The 23,943-nt window shown below is 41.5% G+C and overlaps 1 protein-coding gene across 1 annotated transcript in view; it reads right to left on the bottom strand.

Annotated features, from left to right (window-relative positions):
- Nucleotides 1-16,848: 16,848 nt before the first annotated feature.
- Adam7 (ADAM metallopeptidase domain 7) overlaps nucleotides 16,849-23,943 on the bottom strand; it is a 47,739-nt gene continuing 40,644 nt past the window's right edge. Inside the window, exons 21-23 of the mRNA XM_046447749.1 lie at nucleotides 22,726-22,791; nucleotides 19,897-19,953; nucleotides 16,849-16,962 (exon numbers count right to left, since the gene is read on the bottom strand). Coding sequence (XP_046303705.1) covers nucleotides 16,849-16,962; nucleotides 19,897-19,953; nucleotides 22,726-22,791 — 237 coding nt within the window. The remainder of the gene's footprint in view (nucleotides 16,963-19,896; nucleotides 19,954-22,725; nucleotides 22,792-23,943) is intronic.

The following is a 23,943-nucleotide window of genomic DNA, read 5'->3' as shown; positions in this document are numbered from 1 at the left end:
TTTGGCATTTGTTTTTTTAGGGATTGGCTAGCTTCACTTAGCATAATCTGCTCTAATGCCATCCATTTCCCTGTAAATTCTATGATTTTGTCATTTTTTAATGCAGAGTAATACTCCATTGTGTATAAATGCCACATTTTTTTAATCCATTCATCCATTGAAGGGCATCTAGGTTGGTTCCACAGTCTAGCTATTGTGAATTGTGCTGCTATGAACATCGATGTAGCAGTGTCCCTGTAGCATGCTCTTTTTAGGTCTTTAGGGAATAGACCGAGAAGGGGAATAGCTGGGTCAAATGGTGGCTCCATTCCCAGCTTTCCAAGAAATCTCCATACTGCTTTCCAGATTGGCTGCACCAATTTGCAGTCCCACCAGCAATGTACAAGTGTACCCTTTTCCCCACATCCTCGCCAGCACTTGTTGTTGTTTGACTTCATAATGGCTGCCAATCTAACTGGAGTGAGATGGTATCTTAGGGTGGTTTTGATTTGCATTTCTCTGACAGCTAGAGATACACCCAGGAAACTTTAAAAGTTGCAATTGGTCCCTGTCTCTGAGGACATAGAATGGCAGAGCCTATCGCTGCTTAGCTTTGTTTTTTTTTTCCCTAAACCACTATGACTTGCAAAATTCACTGTAAAGATTTTCCTTACTGAACAAACAATAAAAAGGAATGCAAACTACTTGGCAAATTCAAAATGCCATATTGATTTACACATGGCTCTGTGAGTTGTAAACCTAGAACCATACACACATGATTATCTTGCACGAAAACAAATATTGCTTTTCTTAATTTAGGAAGAGTGTTTGATGAATAACCTGCTACAGGGTAAAGAGCATGGATTTGGATTCAAGAAAGTCTGGAGTTTACATTCAGCTTTAGCACTCGTTAGGTAAGAGACATGATCTGACAGAGCCTTGGGTACTAATCTGCAAAATAAAGATATCCCACACACACACACACACACTTGTGAGGGCTGAATGAGATGACCTAAGCAAGGTGCAAGGTGCTCAGCAGAATGTCTTCAAGTTTTCATAAATCATTGAAGGAATCATTGTTCAACATAAAAAACAAATAATTGGTCCATTCCAGTCAAAGTGCCAGAAAGAGAAAACCTATTTCGGTGGTTTTATGGTTCGGTCTTTTTATGCCTGTTCCTCTGTTTGAGGTAAATGTTCATAGGGACGTTAGAATAGTGCTGAATGACTAGGTGGACATCTTCTTGAAACCTGCTCCATAATGGGGCCATTGTGATCTCATGGACAATGGGGGAGTTGCATTAGAACATATCAACAAAGCGTGTTGTCATGGAAACAACATGGGACAGGTGCTGGCTGTTCAGGTGTCTGGTTGCATCTGGCTGCAAACTAACAAGGGATCAGCCTCTCTGGCGCCAGTGTCCCCACCTGAACATGAGGAAAGTGGCCTGGTGGCCTTTACCGCCTGAACCCCTCTGCACCAGGGAGGTAAAATCTCTTTATAGAAGAGGGATTTCCATAGCTCAGCAAATTGGCCTGTTGCTACAAAACAGTCAGAAATGTTTAAAGGAGGCAACGAACCCTCCTCCACCGTTTCCTGAATGGGAATTCAAATTATTAACAAATGTATTGCTTTGCATTTTGGCCTTCTCCATCTCATGAAGGTCATCTAGGGCAGGGACCATGTGTGTTTTGTTCATTATGCTCAGTGTGTAGCATGCATATTCTAGTTATTATTTATGCAGTCAATATGCATAGATTATATGAAGTACCGATTTCTTAGTTAGCAGACATTCAGTTCACTGACAATGTATCAATAAATTTAAGTTTAAAAAGAAGCATCACAGCCAGATAAGTGTTTTTCACCTCTCTGGGCCTGAACATCTTCCTTATCCAATGAGGGGACAGAAGTAGGTAATTCTGTGTTCTGAATTCTGTGCTTTAATTCTACTCTATATTGGGAGTATAGATAACCTCAAAGTTGTACTCGGAAACTACACAAATTTAAGAACACTAAAATAATTTTCCTGCTCAAATATATAAAATGACTCTGCAGTGACTAGATAAATTTCCAGTTCTCTAAACTTGGTGGTTCAAATCCTTCACAGAATATAATTTACCACTTTCAACGTGTTATATTTTTCAGGGTCACAATTGAAATATAATATTAAATATATAATGTATAACTTTAGAGGATCAATAGCATTTTTAGCACACTTACCCATTTTCTCACTCAACTTCTTAAATAAAGCATTGTTACTATATTTTTCTTTTAATTTTAACTAACAAATTGCATTGAATAGATGATAAAATACGAGTGAATAAATGGTCTCCAAATCTGAGTTTCTTTCAAATACACACAATCAAGGAATATTTTAAAATAAGGAAATCTAGTAGAGTCAGGAAGGAATATAGAGTATATTTATTTTAGCTAGATATCCAGTTTAGATCAGAAAGATACAGCATTTTTTACAGTCCTGCAGGAGCCCAGCTTTAGAGTATCCCTGCTGATGAGTCTCTGATCTATTGAGTTGAACATACATAGTGGTTTAATTAACATTTGAGTATATCCCCAAAGCTTAATGCATGGGAAGCTTAGCTCCTCATATGGCAGGTCAAGGGGCAAAACCTTTAACAAGTGGGACCTAACATAGGGTGGTTAGGATGCCATCTTTGGAAGGGATTAATGGAGTTTTTGTGAGCTGTGGCAAGTTCCCTTCAGGAAAAGTTATTACAAAAAGAGCAAGCCTGCCGGATGCTGTGGTGTGCACTTGTAATCCCAGTAGCCTGGGAGGCTGAGACAGGAGGATTGCAAGTTCAAAGCCAGCTTCAGCAATGCCAAGGCCCTAAACAAGACCCTGTCTCTAAATAAAATACAAGAGAGAGCTGGGTATGTGGCTCATTGGTTGAATGCCCCTGAGCTCAATCCCCAGTACCAAAAAAAAAAAAAAAAAAAAAAAAATCAAGCCTTGCCCTTGAACCTCTCTGGCTTTCTGTTTCACCATGTGCTCTCCCACTCTCACCAAAATGCCATCCCCCATGATGTGATGTAGCCAGAGGCCCTCACCAGAGCCAAGTAGATTCTAGCTTGTCCCTGAATCTCTTAAACTGTGAGCTAAATAAACCTCTTTTCTTTATAAAATATCCAACCTCAAACATTTTGTTATAGCAACAGAAAATAGACTAATACAGCATACGTAAATTTAAGGAAACTATTTTTGCTCAGTTATACCAAGTGGGTAGCATGTAAAAGGCATTGATTGTTGGACTAAGTGTTCTGAGTTAAAACTTATTCTGTGTGATCCTGAGCAAACTATGTAACATTCAAGGACTTGATAATGCTGTTAGTAAATCAAGAAGGACAAAGAACATAATCCAGAACTTGGGTCATTTTTAAGTATTCAAAACCTGTTAGTTTTTTTTTCCTTTAAAGATTTTGTATCTTTTTTATCCTTCTTTATGGAGATAAAAAGAAAAAGTCATATGCAGACTTTTCAGGTGATCAGATGGCATAGACCACTTTACAACTTCTAATCTCACTGGATTTCATGAGAGAGTGACTTCTTTTATAGCTATTTTTGATCATTTTCAATTCTTTTCCCTTTTTCTGTATTTTGCTTTTTCTTTAGACTGCAAATCATACCATGCCCCATTACAGATGTAGCATGGGCCTAAAGAATTATTATCTACTCATTTTTCAAGAAATGGAAATTAGGAAATTTTCCTGTGCAGCAACCACTTTTGGTTGAGTTTCTGAAGACTTTGACAGCTTTGCAGTTTCCAAGTGCAGAACTGTGTCCAAGGCCCATTTATCTGTCATATCTCCTCTAGTGAGCAGAGTTTTAGCAAAGGGCCATAATTCTTTGTAAGCCTCCCTAAACTTAAGATTTAAAGGTGCTCAGTTGTGCTATTATGGAATGTTGGCTTGGCTTGGCTTCTGTTGGTTTCTCCACGATCCTGAAAGTCAAATAAGGTTGTTCTGAAAAAAGTGCTATCAGAATTCCTGGTCCGGCTCAATTCACCGAAATTGCCAGAGCAGAATTGCCTCCAGGGGCCCTGGGCTTGCCTCTTCAAGTTGATTTTATAATTTCAATGTTTACCCACTGATGACCACTTAGAGTCTAAATATCTCCACGTGGTGTTTAAGATTTTGAATCAAGTGGCCTTTCAACCTCATCTGCATCCGGTTCCTGGGACCCGCACCCCACCATCTCTTATGGGCCTACATCTGCCTGTTGGGAAAATGTGAAGCTTCCCTGAGACACTCTCTAAAACCCCTTAATCCTTTTATCCGTCAAGGTCAGGCCATTCCTGTCTTCTCCATGAAGCCTTTTCTGATTTGTCCAAGCTCTGTACATTGAGTCTCTGGATCGCCTCTTGCTGTTATTGGAGTTGAGAACATTGTGTTCGGATGAATTAATGCCCTGAAGCCAGGCTTCCCTCCTCTCACAGTCCCCAGCCGTGTCCCTCTGTATCTGTAGTCACGCAAAGCCAGTTTGTTTCCTGCATGGGAGGGGTGTCATGAGTGGGTCCAGGGCCTGTGAGGAGGACAGAGAGACTGATTTGATCGCACTGATCCACTGACTTGGTCTGTTTCCCGATTGTAGGGAATTGAGTCTTATGAGACTCTGTGGAGCTGTTGTGAGCAGACGTAGCTGGATATAAGCTGGTCTGTTTGGGGCTCCTATCTTTGTGTGGCACCCAATAGAAGAGCGTGGATATGCTCACTCTGTCTGCACGAGGTGGTAGAGTTTTGACGCCGTGGCAGTCAGGGTCCCTGAGGGTCACAGATGGGGGTAATTGATAGTGTCCTGAAAAGAGGAGGAAGATTTGCTAATTTATAAAAATGTATATTTCTGGTTTTAAGAAACTCAAAAAGGTCATCAAAGAATCTCATGCTATCAATGGCAGCTGGCCCTTATTGCCATGACCCTGAAGAGGCGAAGGAAGGGACTCAACTGTAGAGAGGGAGAGAGAGAAGCTATAAGGGACCGGGAGGCAGTGGCTGACAAGTGAGAAGCCCAGCCACTCCCACCGCAGCCTTGTAGGACAGGGAGGGAGAAGTAGAAGCCCAGGCATCCTGGCCTCTCCACCTGCTGCTGGCTGCTCCTGGGGACACACTCAAAAGGAAGCCAGAGGGGGACACGGTGCCTGGCTGCAGTTCATAGACGAGGCGGAAAGTGGATCTGGGGGCCACATGGAGGCTTCCTGCAGAGGCCTCCCAGGGACTGAGAGTGAGGAATGAGCCAGAGAGGATGTGGACAGGGCTGGTGGGAAGGATGAGGCGGCAGATGTGAGCAAGCCGAAGCCTGGTGGACGGACAGGTGCCCCCACTGTGGTGACTGCAGCCAATCTGTGATTTATGGACACACATGAGAACTCCTGTAGGGCCCTCAGAAATAAAAGAAGGGAATTTAGAGAAGAAAATAATCTCTGCAGGTGACATGAGGGATGTCACCCATGCACCCATCTAATGTTTGCAGGTGACCCCGAGAAGTCAAGCAATGACCAGGGACACCCTCCAGTATGCATCAGAGTTGGAGCGTCTAATTGGGGGGCTTTACTGCAGAGGCTGCATTTTCAATGGCTTCACTTTTCTGCCTCTGTTTTGAAGTCACATATGTGGAGACTTGGAATATTGAATGGCTCAGCACTTTATTGAATGCGCCCTGAATTCCAGTTTTGAGTGATGTACTCTTTTCTGTTGCATATTGGTAGATATTTTCACAGTCTAAGTAGAGAGCTAAAAATTGCTTTTTTAAAAATAGTTATCATAGAAATTTAATGCTTTTAAGAGCTAAGCACATAGTAGGTACTAACTAAATGTTTCTTGATGACTTACCCGCCTTTGAAAACTAAAATCTTATAAAACTCAGTCATATGTAAATAGAAACACATGTCTGCTTCTGGCTATTTTATCCACATAAAACTTCTGAGAAATGCCATAAAAAGATGGCAGTGGTATGGTTAAGGATTCACCTGCTGTGTGTGGGAGGATGAGCAGGGGACACCCTTGGGGTACAAGATCATTTATTGTGGTTTTGACTATTCTAGGGCCTCACGGAGGTCACGGGATTTTCTGAGAAGGGAAAACAGCAGATCAAGTATCATTCATTTTCAAAAACTAATCCCCACTGAGTTTAACCAGTGAATAATTGTAAAATTATACAGAGGAATTTAATAATCTCCCTACCTCCTTTATTTTCCCTTCCTTGCACTAATCAATGTTTAGGTTCAGGAAAATAATTTCTCAAGGCTCTTCGTATTCAAACTCATACGCTCACTAGAGAGTTCACTTCATGCTTCTAGTCTGTGTGCAAGCTGCTTAACACGGGATTATTTCCTTTTCCCTGTATGTATTTATCCCAACCTAGCACACCTCTGTTTCCCACCTCCCAAGCCAACCCCAACTCATCAGCACCAAGGTGCACCTTTGTGCCTTTGGCCTATCCCACCATACTCTGGTGACCCACTGAAAAGGTTAGAATTTCCTTGGCTATCATTGACTTTATAAACAAAACAAAACAAAAAGTAAAACAAAATGCCTACTCCTTCCACTTCTAATATTTTATAAAGAAGCCACCACCATAATGAACCATTTTGTACCTTTTGTGATTAAGGATAAAAAATAATACATTAACATATGTATCATTGAGATAGTTGAGTTGAAAAAGGAAATATTTTTAACCAAATGGAAGCAAATATTAATATCATTAGCTTGGTAGAGTTTGAAATTCTTATTGCAACATAACTATTCTAAAAACCATTTCTAAATTCTCTTAAACATATGGACATTCTGTGAGTCCCAAACTAATAAAAATTATTATGTTAGTGAAGAAAGGGAAATTGCATTGTCACCCTCCAAGTTCTGTAATGTAGAACAAGATATTCTGGCCACTGCATCTAATTAAAAGAGTAAATCATTTAAAGAATCCTTGGGTTATTATTGAAGCCTTGGCTTTAGTAGTTTTAAATGAAAAGTGCTACTTAGAGCAAAGAGGTTCACCTTACCAGAAGAATCAGCCCTGGCTGCTCCACTCTTTAATTGAAAGCCAGATGCTGATATTTCATCCAGTGAATGGATAATGAGTGATGCTATCATCTAGCAATGCCATCTCATGGTTGCACAAACGATGTTTTTGCTCTAATCACTGTAGACTGCTCATCTAAACTGTTCAGTTTAGTTGGTTGGCTTACAGAGACCATGAGTTGACTTTCAAAGTAAGAGTTTACCCTTTGTGCAAACTGTGTGCTGTATATGTATATTTGTTCAACTTCTGAGCCCTCTTACCACATGATTGATTTAAGTTCTTTTTTTATCCTATCCCCTAAAACTGGATGCATTCACACATGCAAATAAATATGTGGAGATTTCATACAAACCTAATGGCAGATATTGACTTTACCCCTCACAACCATTTGGTGACCTCTGGAGACACTTAGGGTTGTTGCAACTGGATGACAAGGGATACTGCTGGGATCTAGCAGGATGACATCAGAGATGCTTCTGAACATCTGACAATGCACAGGACCACCTCTAGGCCCTGCACCCTTCCCATCAAATCACCATCAGACCCAAGTATCAACAGTGCCAAGATGAAAGACTAGAGAGTCTGAAACAAAAATTGTAAATGGGTTAACTTCAAGGAAAAAGAATGTACAGATTCTAGCTGATTCTCTCCAAATTGCCTAGCTCTTCAGTTCCCATTGATTTCAGTATGTGGGCTCTCGATGCTCCCTCTGTCCAGTTTTAAGGGCACCTTATGCCTATCCTCTTGGCTCATCCTGAACCCATCACAAGTTGACGCTGGCATTCTGGCACTATGAAGCAATGACAAGGGGACACAGCATCCCCCCTTCAACCTTCCCAGTCTCAATTTTCAATTAGGGGAAACCAACTTAAAATAATTGGAAAAACTATGAAGAAGATTAGAAAAACTGCATCTTTTGGTGTTTCAACTGGGGAATAGAGATAGTAAATTGTCATCAAAATTGTCCAAGTTACCCATTTACCTGAACAGACTCTAATTTTTAATTAGTTTGCTGGGTCTTATTATCTTAATACCAATTACATACAGTTTTAAATATCAAATAATGTTAAAAGGTTTGTAATGCAGGAACCTGTGCCCCATACTCTCCCATTCCTGGTTCCCACTGTTACATTCTACACATTCAACAGTTTTCATTGTTTCTATACCAGCTATCTCCATATTTCTAAATAAGTTGTTTATACTTTCATTGGTGCATTTTAAGTTTAAAGAATATATACTGTTTTCCAACTAAGAAAAAGATTCTTTTTTCATCTTTTATCTCACCGCCTTTAAATAAGTTATAGCAGTTGCTTTAAATATTGCTCATATTTGAACTGTATACCACATGTGATTTACATCTATTTCCACATACATTCTTTTTCCTTGAAGTTAACCCATTTACAGTTTTTGTTTCAGACTCTCCAGTCTTCCATCTTGGCACTGTTGATGCTTGGGTCTGATGATGATTTGATGGGAAGGGTGCAGGCCTAGAGGTGGTCCTGTGCATTGTTGGATGTTCAGCAGCATCTCTGATGTCATCCTACTAGATCCCAGCAGTATCCCTTGTCATCCAGTTGCAACAACCCAAAATGTCTCCAGACATCACCAAATTGTTGTGAGGGGTAAAGTCACCCCTGCTGAGAACCACCACTCCCTTGGGAGTAGAAACTGCATCTCAGAACAGCAGGGACCACTTTGTACCCAACAATTCCCTTTTGGTTTATCTCCTCTTGGAGAAACCTCTTCCAGACTTCCACATCCTCCCGCTGCAATACAAGTAGCCTCCCTAGAGCACCCTCAGTGACAGTCACCTTGGGTCTCCCTCCACCCATATCGGGAGAATTTCCTTTGCTTTTCTACTATGGTGAATCCTTGTTTCTCAAATCTTTTCTTTTCTTTTTTAATCTCTTAAACCTTGGGGTATATCCTCCTCTCATTGTTCCAGGACTGAGGATTCCCTTTGCTTGTGTACCAGAGCAGCATGAAGTTTTATATTTAAGGGTTAAAAAAAAAGTCACCATAATTTTTTGAAGGTATGTCTTCAGCTTTCTAGTTTACCATTTGACAGAGTGACATTACAATTTGGCTTCATTCCTCTTGTGTCCCCAACCAGGCACGAGTTTAAATGACAGAGGCCAGATTTACCCTCACACTTGGAACAATTGTGAAATCACACAGGCCATAGAGCATGGAAGAAAATGTGAAGGACGATGAAGGTCGGTGATCCCAGATACTGTGAATGAGGAGCTGAACTATGGCTTCCCCAACTCACTCCCTGGAGGGTTTCCAGGCTACAGCACCAAGGAGAAGAACCCAGGCATAACCCTTTGGAGTCCCCAAGAAGAAGGAACCAAGAGCCCAGGTAGGGGACTGAAATCATATTTTACAGGAAACAGCACCTGAGAAGACAGAGCTGCAGACGTGGAACCTGCAATGTGGACTGGTCAGTGTACACATGTGGGGAAACCACCTAGGACTGGGAAGAGAACATGTCAAAGGCTTCTGGGAAAATGTGCCTAGTTCCCAGGAGTGAATAGTATCTGCTCCCCAAAGCAAGATGGGGAGCCTCATGATTTCTGGGGCACTCAATGGAGCACTGAGAAGGGTCTTTCCTCTGTAGGAGGATAAACAGCTCTGAACTAACCCTGCTCCAGTCCTGCCTGATAGCAAGGCCCCAGAGGATCAAATTGTTTCCCCCAAAATGTCACTGCTTCTCAGAACCAAGTTCAAAACCATTTATAGGAATACAAAAATGTCCAGTGCCAACAAGAGTGACATTCACAAAGTGTGACAACTAATGAAAAACGACCAGGCATGTAGACAAACAGGAAGGTATGGACCTTTGGCAAGAGAAAATGTAACCAAATTGACTCAGAACAAACAAAGGCAGACTAGCACAACAGTTATTATTATAATATTAAATGCATTCAAGACTTTAGGTAGAGGCACAAAAGATATTAAAGATTAGTGTTGGATTTAATGTTCCCAGGAAAGGAGACAAAGAAGATTATGTTGGATAGAATTAAATAAAAGTGTCACTCTGTCTTTTCAAACAGGATGCCTTTCTCCTTTGAAGGATTTTATTGGGGCTCATGTGTCAGTTACAGTAGAGCTTATTGGAAGATTATGGAATCTTTTGAGTTAGGGTGAATTTCTGGAGTATCCTTATACTCTACTCTAGTCTGAGGATGGGCAGGGACCATACCCTGCCTGAGAAGCTAGGGAAATTGGGTACCATATCTAGAATTATCAATATCTTGATTGTTTTCCACAAGTTACTTGACTTCATTGGGCTTTATTTTCATTACTTCTAAAAGGAATACATTTCTTTTAAATTTAAAATAGTATTTGAAAAATTCACTCTGTACTATGCCTGTGATCTTGGTCCAGGGTTTTAGTTAGTCAGCTGTTAGCATAGTAACTGAGTAAAATGGAGCACATGTTTTTAAGTGGTCTTATTTTTGGGGGAGGAGGAAAAATATATATGAGTAATATGTCCTAATGTATTTTATTATTATATTTGTTCATTATATTTTATTTACATAAAATTCAGTTTAAAAATACCTCAGAGTTAGCCTCCATTTCACTTCAAACATTCTTCTCCTTTCACATTTAATTTCTTAATGAAGGAACCAGTGTAACCCATGTAAATCAGAAACCTAGAAGACAAGCCACCTCTCCCTCCTCATCCCTGCCCCTGATCCAATCAGGAAAGATCCGCTTGGAACCATCTTCTTCTATGTGTCTACCTCCCCTGGTTTCTGGAAGGTTTGGTATCTTCTAACCAGGCCAGCACGTTAGCTTTCCTCTAATCCACCCTTTAAAACTGAGTTCCCTTCCCCCTTAAACCTCAAAGTTTGACCACGTTGCTCTTATTTAAGTCATTTAGGAAGTCCACTGCTTTTACTACAACCTCAGCATAGAATAGCTACACAGCCCACTTTCAATCTGCTTTCATGCCCTCTGTGGTACCAAAATACCCACCACAAGCGAGTCTACCAGATTCCTGAATGTTCAGATCCACTCCCTCTCCTGGGAATGCTGAGTCTTGGCTTGACCCTGATAAGAATCTGCCAATGTGAAGCCTTTTCCATCCCAATAAGCAGTGTATGCCTCCTTTCCTGTCCCTTGGGCCATTGCACCCACCTCTGGGCCATTTCCTTCTCTGTGCCATTCCTCACTGTAAGCACGAATGACCCAGGAGCAGACAAGTGGACCAGCAAGTTTTCCTTTATTCCACTGGGAAGTCCATCAGTCTCAGGCACTGGGGGGCTCACTTTCTGGGTAGAAAGATGGTGGCTTGTTACAGAATGGCTCTGAGTTTTATAGGTTACAATGAGAGTGAAATAATCACTGGGGACTGAAGCAGAGTGGTTGGTTTGGGCAGTCAGAAAAAAAGTTGTAAAAAGTCTGAAACTTATTGTTACTAGGAAGAGAGAAAAGCTCAGAACTCAGCTGGCACCGATGCTTATCTTCCTCCTCTGGGACCCATTGTCACCCAGAGCTTCACTATTGGCTTTTCTCCTTCCAGGACTCATCGGCAACGGGAAAGGGTGAAAGTCCAGGGCCCAGCCTTTCCGTATCCAGCTCTTCCCTTCAGGACCCACTGTGGCTGGGAAGGATGGAGATTTGCTTTTGGTGGAGATGTTGGGGATGGAACCAGGAGGGGATGAAAGTTTGCTCCCCTCCCCTCCCACCCATTGTTACTGGGACAGGTTTTACTGGGAGAGGGTTAATGATTGTCATCCTCCTCCCTCTTCCTCCTCGTCAGACAGTGTTGGGGGTGGTCATTTCTCTATCCTGGGGGATGCCATTTTCCATATCCTTCACTCCCATCACTCTGTGTCCCTCTCTTTAGAAGCCTGTTTGCTTTTCCAGGAGGGGCTTGGGTTTCTAGGGTGGAGCTTTATGCACCTGTATGTATTCTCCTGTCCCTAGAACAATACCCAAATACAACAAGGATTCCGTCTTAAGTGAATAAGTACACAGAACCTAAATGGTGTCAATGCATTCTTCTCCTTATTTATTTTAAATTTTCATACCATTTGTTCTCTAAAATCTACAAGTCTTCTTGGCTTTTGTCCCTACTTTTGTTTGTTTCTTTTTAGAAGAGACCCCAGAGCTGCTCGTGGAGAAGTTATCAGTGGCTGTTTTGTGACACGGGAGATGCTGTTATTTGATTCTGCCCTTGTGCTACTGAGCTGTGTTCTCCCACTTGAAGACTGAAGTGAACTCCGGGGCAGCATCCGGTTGGGCTTGCACCTGATAATTCATTTCTGAAGGTGGGATATTGAGTGTCCCAGTGTCCAGCTGGTGATATTTTCAGCACCGAAACCTGTCAAACCACCAGGGCAGCTTTAACGAGATGGAAGAAATTGATTTATTTCTCTTCTGAATTGCGTGGCAGCGCCTGGGTGTCAAGTCATAAGATTTTGCTCAGTGGGTTGCTTATGAGATTATCCTGCCCTCCTCTCAGCCCACCCCCAAACTGAAGCAGGTAATGCTATCTTGAACCCGCTATGTCCTTCTGCAGAGAGAACATCAGAGACACTTCAGAGAAAATCAAATTAGTCCAGAGCCACTTTCTCACTTTTCTGATGAACCTGCAGGGTCAGGACCTTGGGAGAAGAGAGAACAACCTGGAAGCTTAGGTCGTTACTCAAATTGTTATTCCCCGTTCTTGGCTTATTGACACAAACTTTAATAACAAGAGGCTGATGCTGATTATGTGAGATTAAATATTGAAATATGGATGGAGCATTGTTTTTCATATTTTTCCAAAATGTGAGCAGTGATTTCTCTCTTGAGTTCAATTAAGAATGACAATTGACCTTTGAAATTTTTCTCCCCTCTAGTCATGGCTTTGATGAACCTGGAGAAGATGGAAAAATAGAATTGATAACTTGCTGCTTTAAGGGGAAAGCGTGGACTAGGATCAGAGAGGGCCACTAACTGTTCTCTGCTGGCCAGCTAGTTTTAAGATCAAAGCTGCCTTTTCCCATATGGATTCAGGTCTCTCAAGTGTTCCCTGTGACTCTGCAGTTACATGAATCAGCTCAAAACTGGAGTGGGGAATGGTTAAAATCAGGGCCTTGGTCTGGGGTCCATTCAGATTTCTGCTATTCCTTTTACCTGCTGTGTGTTTGAGAACCTCTTATCCCTAGTCTCCTCCTCTCTAGAATAATCCTTGCTGTAGAGCTTTGCATATTTCACAGATGTGAAATGACTTAGTGGGTCTCAGGGCTACCAATGTGCTATAAAGATGCTCTCCTTTTCCCTAGGTGTCCAAAGTGACTGTTCATAGGCTCCATCTTTTATTTTGTGAAAGCAAGGAAGAAGGTTCTATCGGAGGGCCCTCCTTATTGGCACCTGATGTCCCCTGATCCACTGGCTGCTGAGCATCAATTTTCTGTTGCCTTCCTGTCACCACACAGTGGAGCAGAGACAGGTCTGCCCAGGCACACACAGCAGAATCAAGGCACCGCCCAGGGCGATGCCTGTCCATTGGAAAAGCATCCTTCAGAACCTGAGGCCTCTGTAAAACAAGATTTCAGGATGGCAAAGTGCCTGCCAGGGAGTGGACTTTGAGAGTCTCATGTCCCTTCACAAATGCACTCCATCTTCTACAACAGCACCTCAGTTGTGGTTGGCACCTCGGTTGGGTGACAGCTGTCTCTCTTTGCTTTCTCTTCCTTGCTCTGTGAACCCATACAGCACTGTGACTATGGCTGCGAGAGCTGAGAAGCTTGGTAGATGGAAAGTTGGGGAGAGATACATTAATTTCACTTGCACACGTCTAAATGAGGTGGTGACAGTGGCAGTGGGGGTGGTTGTTTTTGTGAATTCTTTTTCCCTATCAAAACTGTGCTTACACCGACAGCACATAATAATTAAAGGCACGACCTTTGCAGGCAGACTTCCTGGTTTGAGATTCTGACTACAAGGCTTAATCAGCTCTCTCTCTCTCTCTCTCTCTCTCTCTCTCTCTCTTGGCAAATCATTGACCTTCATTTTCTCAAGCTGCAAAATGAGAATAATAATAGTAGTTAGTTCATAGATCTGTTTTTAAGTTAAATGAAATAATACAAAGGAAGAGTTTAGAGTGATGCCTGACAACAGTGTATGCTCAGTAAGTTGTATTTGTCCTTGGGTGGCTGTAGCAAGTCATGGTGCCCTGTCTTCTGCATTCACTTATGTAAGATTCCCAACTGCTCTGATACAGTATCTGTCCAGATGGCTTTCCTGTAATCCTCAAGACCCCCTTTCTATACCTTTAGCCCCTGGAAACCCCAGAGGTTTAAAGTTGTATATATCTTTTCTTAGCAATCAATATCCATTACATGTAGCTCATGATTACAGCTTTTCCTGGAGAAAGATGTTAATGGAGTCTGTCAAGCCCACAAGACAGCCACTTCCTTAGATAAAGGCCCTTGAGTTTTCTAAAAGCTGGCCTTCAGTTAGAAAGTGATCAGGAAGCTTCCAATACGCCTGGGGATCTCATCAATATTTCTCGTTATTAGGCAATGATTGGTAGGTGGGCATTGATTGTCATCCAGGGTCCACCACAAAGTCAGATAATTCACGGGGTCTGCTGCCTTTCCCTGACATTTACTATCCATTACACGTTGCTGGGGAGGGATCTTCAGGTTTCCACACATGGCAGCAGTAGGCCGTGTCAATTTTCTGGCCTTTGAAAAAATAAATTAACAAATGATACAGTTAAAACAAAGCAAAACCAACCAACCAACAAACGAAAAACCCAACAAACAAAAACGAGAGCTCCATTTTGGTTTCAAGAGATTGGGTTATTTGGGTCTGTTGGCCTTCCAACATCAAGAAGATTGGACTTGAGAGCCAAGAGTAAAGAGCATTTGCTTCTCCCATTTAAAATATCTATTCAAAGGTGTCAGGGCAGCTAACGCCCCCACCCCCTACCTTTCATTTAAGCATGTGGTCCCTGTTGTTTATTTGACCCACACTCCTGGCAGAGAAGGAAGTGGTTTCTAGTCAAATCCACCCATATTTTCATCCTTAATAATCAATAATGCAGTTTAGCAAATTTCTTAGTAAGTTTATTTAAAGTCAAGGTTGTGAAGGCCCAGCGATGTCTGGAAAAGGGAGAGAATCATTGAGCATTTTTGCAGTTAACGTGAAATTTAGTTAGCTATGTGGCCACCTAGTGGTGGGTCTGTGAACTTCGTTGATGGGCGGTCAGGTACACAGACATTTGCATGGTATTAAGGAAGTTAATACCTTTCTTTGGAATGTAACTTTCCAAATTTAGCATAGCCAATGTGAGTTTTTGAATTCTATAATCATTGTCAAGACAGATGCCTTGAGAAAAAGGTAGAGTGGCTGTCCGAGATGATTGAGATGAGAGAATGCAGGATGCTGTACTGTGAGGGCCGGTGATTACCACAGGGAGGTGAAGGTCTTTGTTTCTTTTTGGATCACCAGTGCCGTATTCCTGGCAGAACTTATGTCAAAATATAGTCTAGATTGTGTCAAGGTCGGTAGAACAGCATTTAATCATTTACCAAAAATGGATTCTGATTTTTCTTTTTTAAGTGACTTGCCTGACTTATACTGCAAAATCTATTGCCCCTCATGTCCCCCTACAGGAATCCCCTTCCTGCAGTGTGTAGCCACTGATATGCCTGCTCAGATTTTGATTCTCATGTTCGTATTTTATCTTCTTTTCTACGAGTTGCCCTTGGACCTGCTCTGTATAGTGGTAAGTGATTTGGGCAGATGTTTTGCTTAAACCCCAGGAGTGTGTGGAACTTCAGACTTTGGGATGGTGTAGCTGGTTTTCAGATCTCTCATGGATTTTGTCTTTTGTGCTCCTCTCTTGGGTCCCCAGCCCCATGCACATGCAACCCAGGGGTACGTGGAGAGCTGGGAGATTTGATTTAGGACACTGTCTCTCAATTCCATCTCTGGCCATCTACTCTTCATCTTAGGGTTTACAAACTCAAGATAGCAGAGATGAATCTTTGCCCCCTCCCCCTTTTTTGTAATAGGGATGATTGAACCCAGGGGTGCTTTATCCTGTACTACCCCCCCAGTCCTGTTTGTTTGTTTTGAGATACAGTCTCACTAAGTTGTCCAGGGGCTCACTAAATTTTTGAGGCTGGTCTTGAACTTTCAATCCTCCTGCTTCAGCCTCCTAAATCATTGGGATTACTGTGTGCCACCACACCCAATTCCATTTGTTTCTTATAAGCTTTGTCACTTTTGCTTACAAAATATTTGGTTTCCTCCTCCTCAACTCAAATCTGTCCCACTGAAGAAAAAAAAAAAGATGCAGTGCTAAAAAAGATTAGGTAACCGATATGATTCTGCAATCTGTATTTGGGGTAAAATTGGGAGTTCATAACCAACTTGAATCTAATGTATGAAATATGATATGTCAAGAGCTTTGTAATGTTTTGAACAACCAATAAAAAAATAAATAAATAAATAATTAAAAATAAATTTAAAAAAAAGATGCTGTAGAGGTGAATAGGTTAAAACCTGCTGGGCCCCAAGTTTAAGCTTTTTTCATTTCCTGATCATTCTGCCTTTGCCCAGGATACAGAAGCCATGACTCACTACAGCCCCAAACCCAGCATCCCAGAAGAGAACCAGCTTGGTTTAGCCAGGTTCCAGCAGCAGGTAGGATTCTAAGTCCATGTGTGGGGCAGGGCAGCAAAAATTCCACGAGGGCAGGTGTGAAGCTTAGGGTCTTAGGCCACAGGTCGAGTGGATTAGTCCATGCATAGCAGTATTCCTATCAGCAACTCTGGGTTCAAGGGAGAGAATTCAATTCCCCAGAGGCGACAAGAGCCAGAGAGCATCAGGTCAGGGATGCATCTGGAGAGCAGTCCTGGGCTGCAGGGCTCTCATCCTGGGGCTGGATATAGGACTGCAGCTGTAGTATGTAGGTGACATCCAGTAGAGCCCCCTGGGGCTGGTGTGGAGGTTATGGAGAGCTTCAGCCCCTGAAACATTGACTGTGGGATCTGGTCAGCAGAATAACTTAATTCCAAGTCTTTACATACCCCCATCCCAAAGGATGGAGCAGTACCCCTGATGCATATTCCTATGACGTCATGACTGGCTCCACAACCAGGGGCAGGACTTCTCTGTCTTAGCTGGACAACTAGTAAGAAGAAGCTGGAAGAACTGCTCCCTAATCTCTCCAAAGTCCTGGAAGGAGAGGACTCCTAAGAAATCAAGCAGGTAGCAGAGGCAGCATTTGAAAGGAGCCTGGTAAAGCCCCTGAGGCCTGGGCTGAGCAGGATGGCAAAGCTCGGGAACATGACCTAAAATCAAAAAGGGGCTGCCCTGTCAGCAAGCCCCTTATCTGAAGAGAAGGGAAGCAGATGGAAATCTAGAAAGATTCTCTAGTCAGGAAACAGCAGGGCAGGATGACTCACAGGATACCAGACATTATTAGAGAAAGAAGAAGACATTTGAGGGGAAATGGAATCAGAATTTAGTAGTTAGTTGAATGTGGAGCCCGAGTTAGAAGAGTAGACAACAGTCATTAAATTTCCTAGAAGACATAAGGGAACAGTAAAAAAAAAAAAAAAAAAAAAAAAAAAAATTGGGAGGGTGATCCTTTCATGGAGGGCAGAAGATATTACCAAAATTACAGCCCTTCTGTATTGGTGATGTTCAGGAGAAGGTGAAGACATGGCTGTCCCTTAAATGTGATGTCAGAGGATCACTGTGGGCTTTAATGAGGCTGCTATGCATCTGATACAGAATTTTTCCCTCCCAAATTTTTTTATATAAAATATTTAAATTGGCATCTTGCTCTCAGAACACATTCATGGAAATTCCTTTTTTAAGTGGAGGTTCTGATGAGGACAATAAAAGCTCATGGAAAGCTGACAGGGACCAAGTGCTGAGTCACTGTTGTTCCTGATGGAGAAATAAGCCAGTTCACTCAGCAAGAGACAGGCCAAGGACAGCCGGCAGCCATCCTCACCCACGGCCTTGTTTCACTGAGTCAGAAAAGTTTCACACGAAATTCGCACTTGAGATCTTTATTTTAGCAAATGAACAAAACAACTGCAATAGGTCAAACAGCTCACAGAGAGAAAGTTGAGAATGGAGGAGAACCCAATTCGAGGCATGCACCCTGAAACACTGACTGGCATCTGCAGGTCAGGTACAGAAACTGCACCCTGGGTGCTCCTGTGTCATCCCAAGGACCTTGAAGCCCCCCCCCCCCATCCCCGTGGTCTGAGCATGTCCTCCCAGCTGGCCAGAGCTAATTTTCTGAAATGCTGTTTCCTCTCAATTTGTCCATCAGCCTCTTAAGGAATTCTAGAAAGGCAAACCTACAAACTTAGAACTGCCAGGAGCCTTCCGTGTCCTCGTTTGCCAGCCTGTGATTTTGAGAACTATCCTGCAGTCAAGGTAACTATTCTTCTGCCTCCTTCAATTAATTAACTATTGGAACCAGCCACCCTGCCATGCCTTCCTAGGCATTTCTGCAGGCCACAGTTTAGATCAGATTTAGTGATACGGACATCAGGACACCAGTTCCAATTAAAGTACTTTCATGCCCCCAAAGAACTAACCACTTATGAGCAATTTTGCTTCTTAGACTCAGGATTGTAATTTAGCATCCTCCAAGTTTTAGCTTTTTTAAAAGTAACCAGATTGACATTTTGCAGGCTAATGCTGGAGCATAGAGACTCTCCTTTTCATATTAAGCTAAAGAGCATTCGAAAAGCCATAGACATTTTTTTTTTTTTCTGTAGCATATGCCTATGCTGTACGTTGTGAATTCTACAAGTAAATTTTAACAGAAAGAAATTCTCATAAAACGTTTTCTGGGTTGATAAAGAACATCTGAAAAAGTACTGAAATACTTTTAACAAATATGGAGGGATGGTGGTGAAGATCTTATATTCCGGATCCTCCGCCCAGGCTTGTGCAGCCATTCTGGATGTCAAGTTTCAAGGTCTAAACAGAAACAGATGGTCAGAGATAAGTTGCTTTCCAGGAGATCCACAGACACGTACTTCAGTTAGTCATTTCTATCTACTAACTAGGAGAGCCTTCCTGGATTCTGTTGTACTACATTGATTCACACTTATTTTAGATCTCCTTAGCCATGGCTAACTGTTCACTTGTAAAATGACAAGCCAATCAAGAAAAGAAAGAAAACAATGTGTTCTCCAGTGCAAGATGTCAAACAGTTTGCTTGCCCTAAGGACCATCTCCACTCTTCTCTCTAGGCTACAGACCTGTCATTGTGGAGTGAAAGGATCATTAGAAAATGTTCTGCTGTATCTCTCTCAGCAGGGACAGGGTCTCTGTATTGGTCGGAATTCCTTCTAAGAACACTGTGTGGAGGAAAACAATTCTCAGCACATTGGAAACAAACTCAAACAAGAATCATTTCCTCTCTCTTTGACCAAAATCATACTTTTTTTTCACATTTTTTTCCAAAACAGACATAGTAATTCAAATGTGAAATCACCCTTCACCTACAGCCAATATTTTATTTAGTAAGAAAAAAAAAAACTTTAGTTAAGCAATCATCAGAACAACATGTCTTTTTCTCTTATTATTCCTTAATGTACTTGGAGAACCTGTAGGTATGTACACTCTGGCCAACAAGAGTCTGAGAGAGAAACATTGTTGTTGTCATTTGTAATATATGTCAAGACCCGGGCACTCTTGAATTTTAGCTTGCTCTTGTGGTCAAGTTTAATAGCCTTGCCACAAAATATGCTTGGCAGAATTCTACATTAGAAATTTCAGCATACTGGTGAAAAGAACCATCCTGTTCTTTTGATAAGTTCAGAGGGCATCCCTAATCCAAAGTAGATAAAAAGCATTTGAAAAATAAAAGGGGAGGTGCTCCATTAAAGGAACCTACCACTTTGGCACTTTGATTGGAATCTGCAACTCCTTTGGGATCTTTATTTGTAGATTTCTGTAATCAATAAATTACGTTGTATCAGGAACTGCACCAGATAGGAGCACACAGGCACACACACATATGAGCATATACGCACACATACAGAACACTTCCTCTTGCTCCATGAAAAATCTAAGACAGTTTGTAAATTGCTATGGAATGGAGAGGGAGTGGATAGTACTAGTTAGATAAAGTCTTATTGGAACCATTAGTCCTTGTAAAAACTTGCAGCTTTTTCCTAGAATATGTTAGGTAAGAGATTTTCCCCCATGTGCGTGGATAGGCAGAATTAATATTGTCAAAGTGACCACATACCAAAAGTGCTACCCAGATTAATGCATTTCCTACTAAAATTCCAGTGACATTCTTCATAGAAATAAAAAAAAGCAATCATGAAATTAATTTGGAAAAATAAGAGGCCCAGAATATCTATTTTTCTCTTTAGTGAGAAAAGTAAAGCAAGAGGCATCATAATACCAGATCTTAAATTATTCTATAGAGCTACGGTAACCAAAATGAAATGGTATTGGCATAAAAACAGCCATGTAGACCAATGGAACAGAATAGAGAAGACACAGAGATAAATCCACATAAATACAGTTATCTCATACTAGACAAAGGCACCATAAACACACTTTAGAGAAAATATAGCCTCTTCAACAAATGGTGCCGGGAAAACTAGAAATCCATATGTAGCAGAATGAAATTGAACCCCTATCTCTCACCCTGCACAAAACTCAAAGTGGATCAAGATGTAGGCCTCAGACAGAAACCCCGTGCCTACTGGAAGAAAATTTAGGCCCAACTTTCCATCAAGTTGGTTTAGGAACCAACTATTCAGGAAGTAAAATCAAGAATCAATAAATGGGATGGAATCAAACTAAAAATCTTCATAGTAAAAAAAACAAAACAATTAAAAACATGAACAGAAATCCTATAGAACAGGAGAAAATCTTTGCCACCTGCACTTTAGACAGAGCATTAATCTCCAGGATATATAAAAATCTCAAGAAACTTAACTCTAGAAACCAAATATCTCAGTCAATAAATGGGTAAAAGAACTGAATAGACACTTCAAAAAAGAGAAATATGATTGGCCAACAAATATATAAAAAATGTTCAACATTCTAGCAATTAAAGAAACACAAATTAAAACTACACTGAGATTTCATCTCACTCCAGTCAGAATGACAATTATCAAGAATACAAGTAATGTTACATGTTGGCGAGGATGTGGGAAAAAGGTCCACTCATACATTGCTGGTGGGATTGCAGATTATGCAAGCACTCTGGAAAGCAGTATGGAGATTCCTTAGAAAACTAGCAATGGAACTACCATTTGAATCAGTTACCCCACTCCTAAGGACTTAAAATATCCAGAGGACCTAAAATCTGCATACTACAGTGATGCAGCCCTATCGATGTTTATGGCAGCTCAATTCACAATAACCAACCTAGGAGCCTTTCCACAGATGAAAGGATAAAGAAAATGTGGTGCATATACACAATGGAATGTTACTCAGCCATATAGAAGAATTAAATTGTGGCATTCCCTGATAAATGGATGAAACTGGAGACTATCATGCTAAGTGAAAAAAGCAAGTCTTCCCCAAAACAAAGGCCAAATGTTCTCTCTGATATGCAGATGCTCACAATAAGGGGCAGGGAGGAAAGAATAAGAGCTCACTGGATTAAACAAAAGGGAATGAAGGGAAAAGGAGAGGGTATGGGAATAGGGAATAGAGTAGAATGAATCCGACATCACTTTCCCATGTTCATATAGGAATACACGACCAGTGTCACTCCACATCATGTACAACCACAGCAATGGGAAGTTATACTCCATGTGTGTATGATATTATCAACATACATGGAGTATAAATGTCACACTGTCATGTATAACTAGAAAGAACAAATAAAAATAAAGGAGATTCTCAAAGCTTTTTTTTTTTTTTAAGTTAGAGCCTTCATTCAGAAACTTTTGCCACTGGAATCCTAGTCAAACCTACTTCAAAGACAGGCCTGCTCTGGCTCCACGGGTATTTGGACATATACAAGGGTATTTGCCCTTTAGCTCCAGAAATACTGTCTAGCCTCCTCTGAGATCCTTTGGTATGGTCTGAGGATCCTGTGAAACCATAGACTGAAAAGTATTCTGATCACAGTCATCAATCCCTAAAGAAACCTCAAGGACCATTGCTCATTTTGAAATATAGATTTGAGAGTCTTGATGTGTTCAGGCCCAGTTCTGAGAGTTGTTCAGCTAACATAACAACTTTGCATGTACAAGTTAGCAGTTTGGGTGATTCTCTGAGATTTATTTTTTTATTTTTTATTTTTTTACCACTTTGGTTAAAGAAGCTTTCTAAAGCCCTCAAGCTGGTCAAGGCCTCATTGAAAACCCTCACTGTGTTTTGTCTCAGGACTAGGGGGAGGTGAGCAAGGCATTACTCTCAGGAGCAGAATTTAAGGGATAAAAACAAAATCAATAATCACAATAAACAATATGTTAATATGGTAAAAATTAATTGACAAGAATTCATGATGATCTAAATGCCAACATGTTAAACAGAGACAGGGCTGCCCAGGATTTACCAGCTCCTCTCCTCGCCCAATTCCCCATGCAGCTGAGAAGTCTGCCTCTATACCAGACTGACCTGTTCTACCCTAAATCAGAAAGCCGCGAGACTGGCCTTTTCAAAGATCCAACAGACGATTACCTGGCATCAAAATGATTAATGAAATGGACACAGGCTACCACAACCAACAGAAAGGGCAGGGACATACCAGGGTGATGTAATGGGGACTTGAGAAACTGGATGGGAGGCTCTCCAAGGTTTCTGCAGTTCTCCGCTAGAGAAAAGAGAGACCATTTCCCTGCAATTAGTACTCACGAAAGCAGGACTATTTCCCAAGCCCATGGCCATCCCTGGGATAAATCCCAAGTAAATGTAGGAATACTGAAAGTCAGAAAAACACTATTCTTCCCTGGATGGTTGTCATGCATCCAAGAGCCCAAGACCTGTCTACAAAGCCAAGACACACATTAGAGTGACTTCCTTTACATATTGTGTATGGCACCAGGTGGGTCTGCTAGTCTCTAATCTTAGTAGGTCTGCATCCTGAGGCTCCACAGCCAGATATATTCCTTAGCACCTGACGGTCTTTTGGAATCTCCAGAACTTCCTATTAAAAAAGATGGGTGATGGGCTTGGTGGTGTATGCCTATACAGCAACTTGGGAGGCTGAGGAAGGAGGATCACAGGTTCAAAGCCAGCTTCAGCAACCTAGAGAGACCCTGTCTCAAAATTCAAAAAATAATAATAATAAGAGTTTGGAATGCAGCTCAGTGGGTTACGTGCTCTTGGCTTCAATACCCAGTACCAAAAACATAAAAAAATAAAATAAAATACAGCGGGGCTTGACTGAGGCCACTCTCTGCAAAGTGTTTTCTGTTAAGTCCCCAGGAGACATTAAAACAACCAGAAGGTGTGGCCCAGGAGAAACAAAACCTGGGAGAGGCACTCGATGCCAAAGGAGGAAAATCAAGCCTCAGTAATATAACAAGGAAGTCACACCAAAGATCCCTGCCCCCCAAGCACAATTTTGCAGAGGACTGGTCTTTAATGGGGAGCTAAGGTGTCAAATAAGATGAGTTAAATCATCATCATTCAAATAATTTTGTCAAGTAACATAAAAGCCCTGAATGTGAGATCTAATGGCCCAAACTCTATGGTAAAACCTGTCTATCATCAGTGCATCCTTAGTAGTAAATTGAATTTATCCTGGTTTTCAACAAATATTTATCAAGCTTCTCTTCTTAGTGCCTTTCATTTTTTTTAGTCTTGAAATGTAACAAATATGCCCCCAGATTCTGCTTTGCTTGAATCTCAGGCTGGCTTCTATAACTATGCATCACGGGGTTACCTGTTCAGGTACCCCAGATTCAGCTTTGCTTGAATCTCATGCTGGCTTCTATAACTTTGCATCATGGATTCCCTTCTC

Source organism: Marmota monax, unplaced genomic scaffold (assembly GCF_021218885.2).
Source record: "Marmota monax isolate L192 unplaced genomic scaffold, Marmota_monax_Labrador192_F-V1.1 WCK01_AAM20220418_F8-fsc00040, whole genome shotgun sequence".
NCBI classification, from domain to species: domain Eukaryota; kingdom Metazoa; phylum Chordata; class Mammalia; order Rodentia; family Sciuridae; genus Marmota; species Marmota monax.
This window is presented reverse-complemented; position numbering and strand designations above follow the sequence as displayed.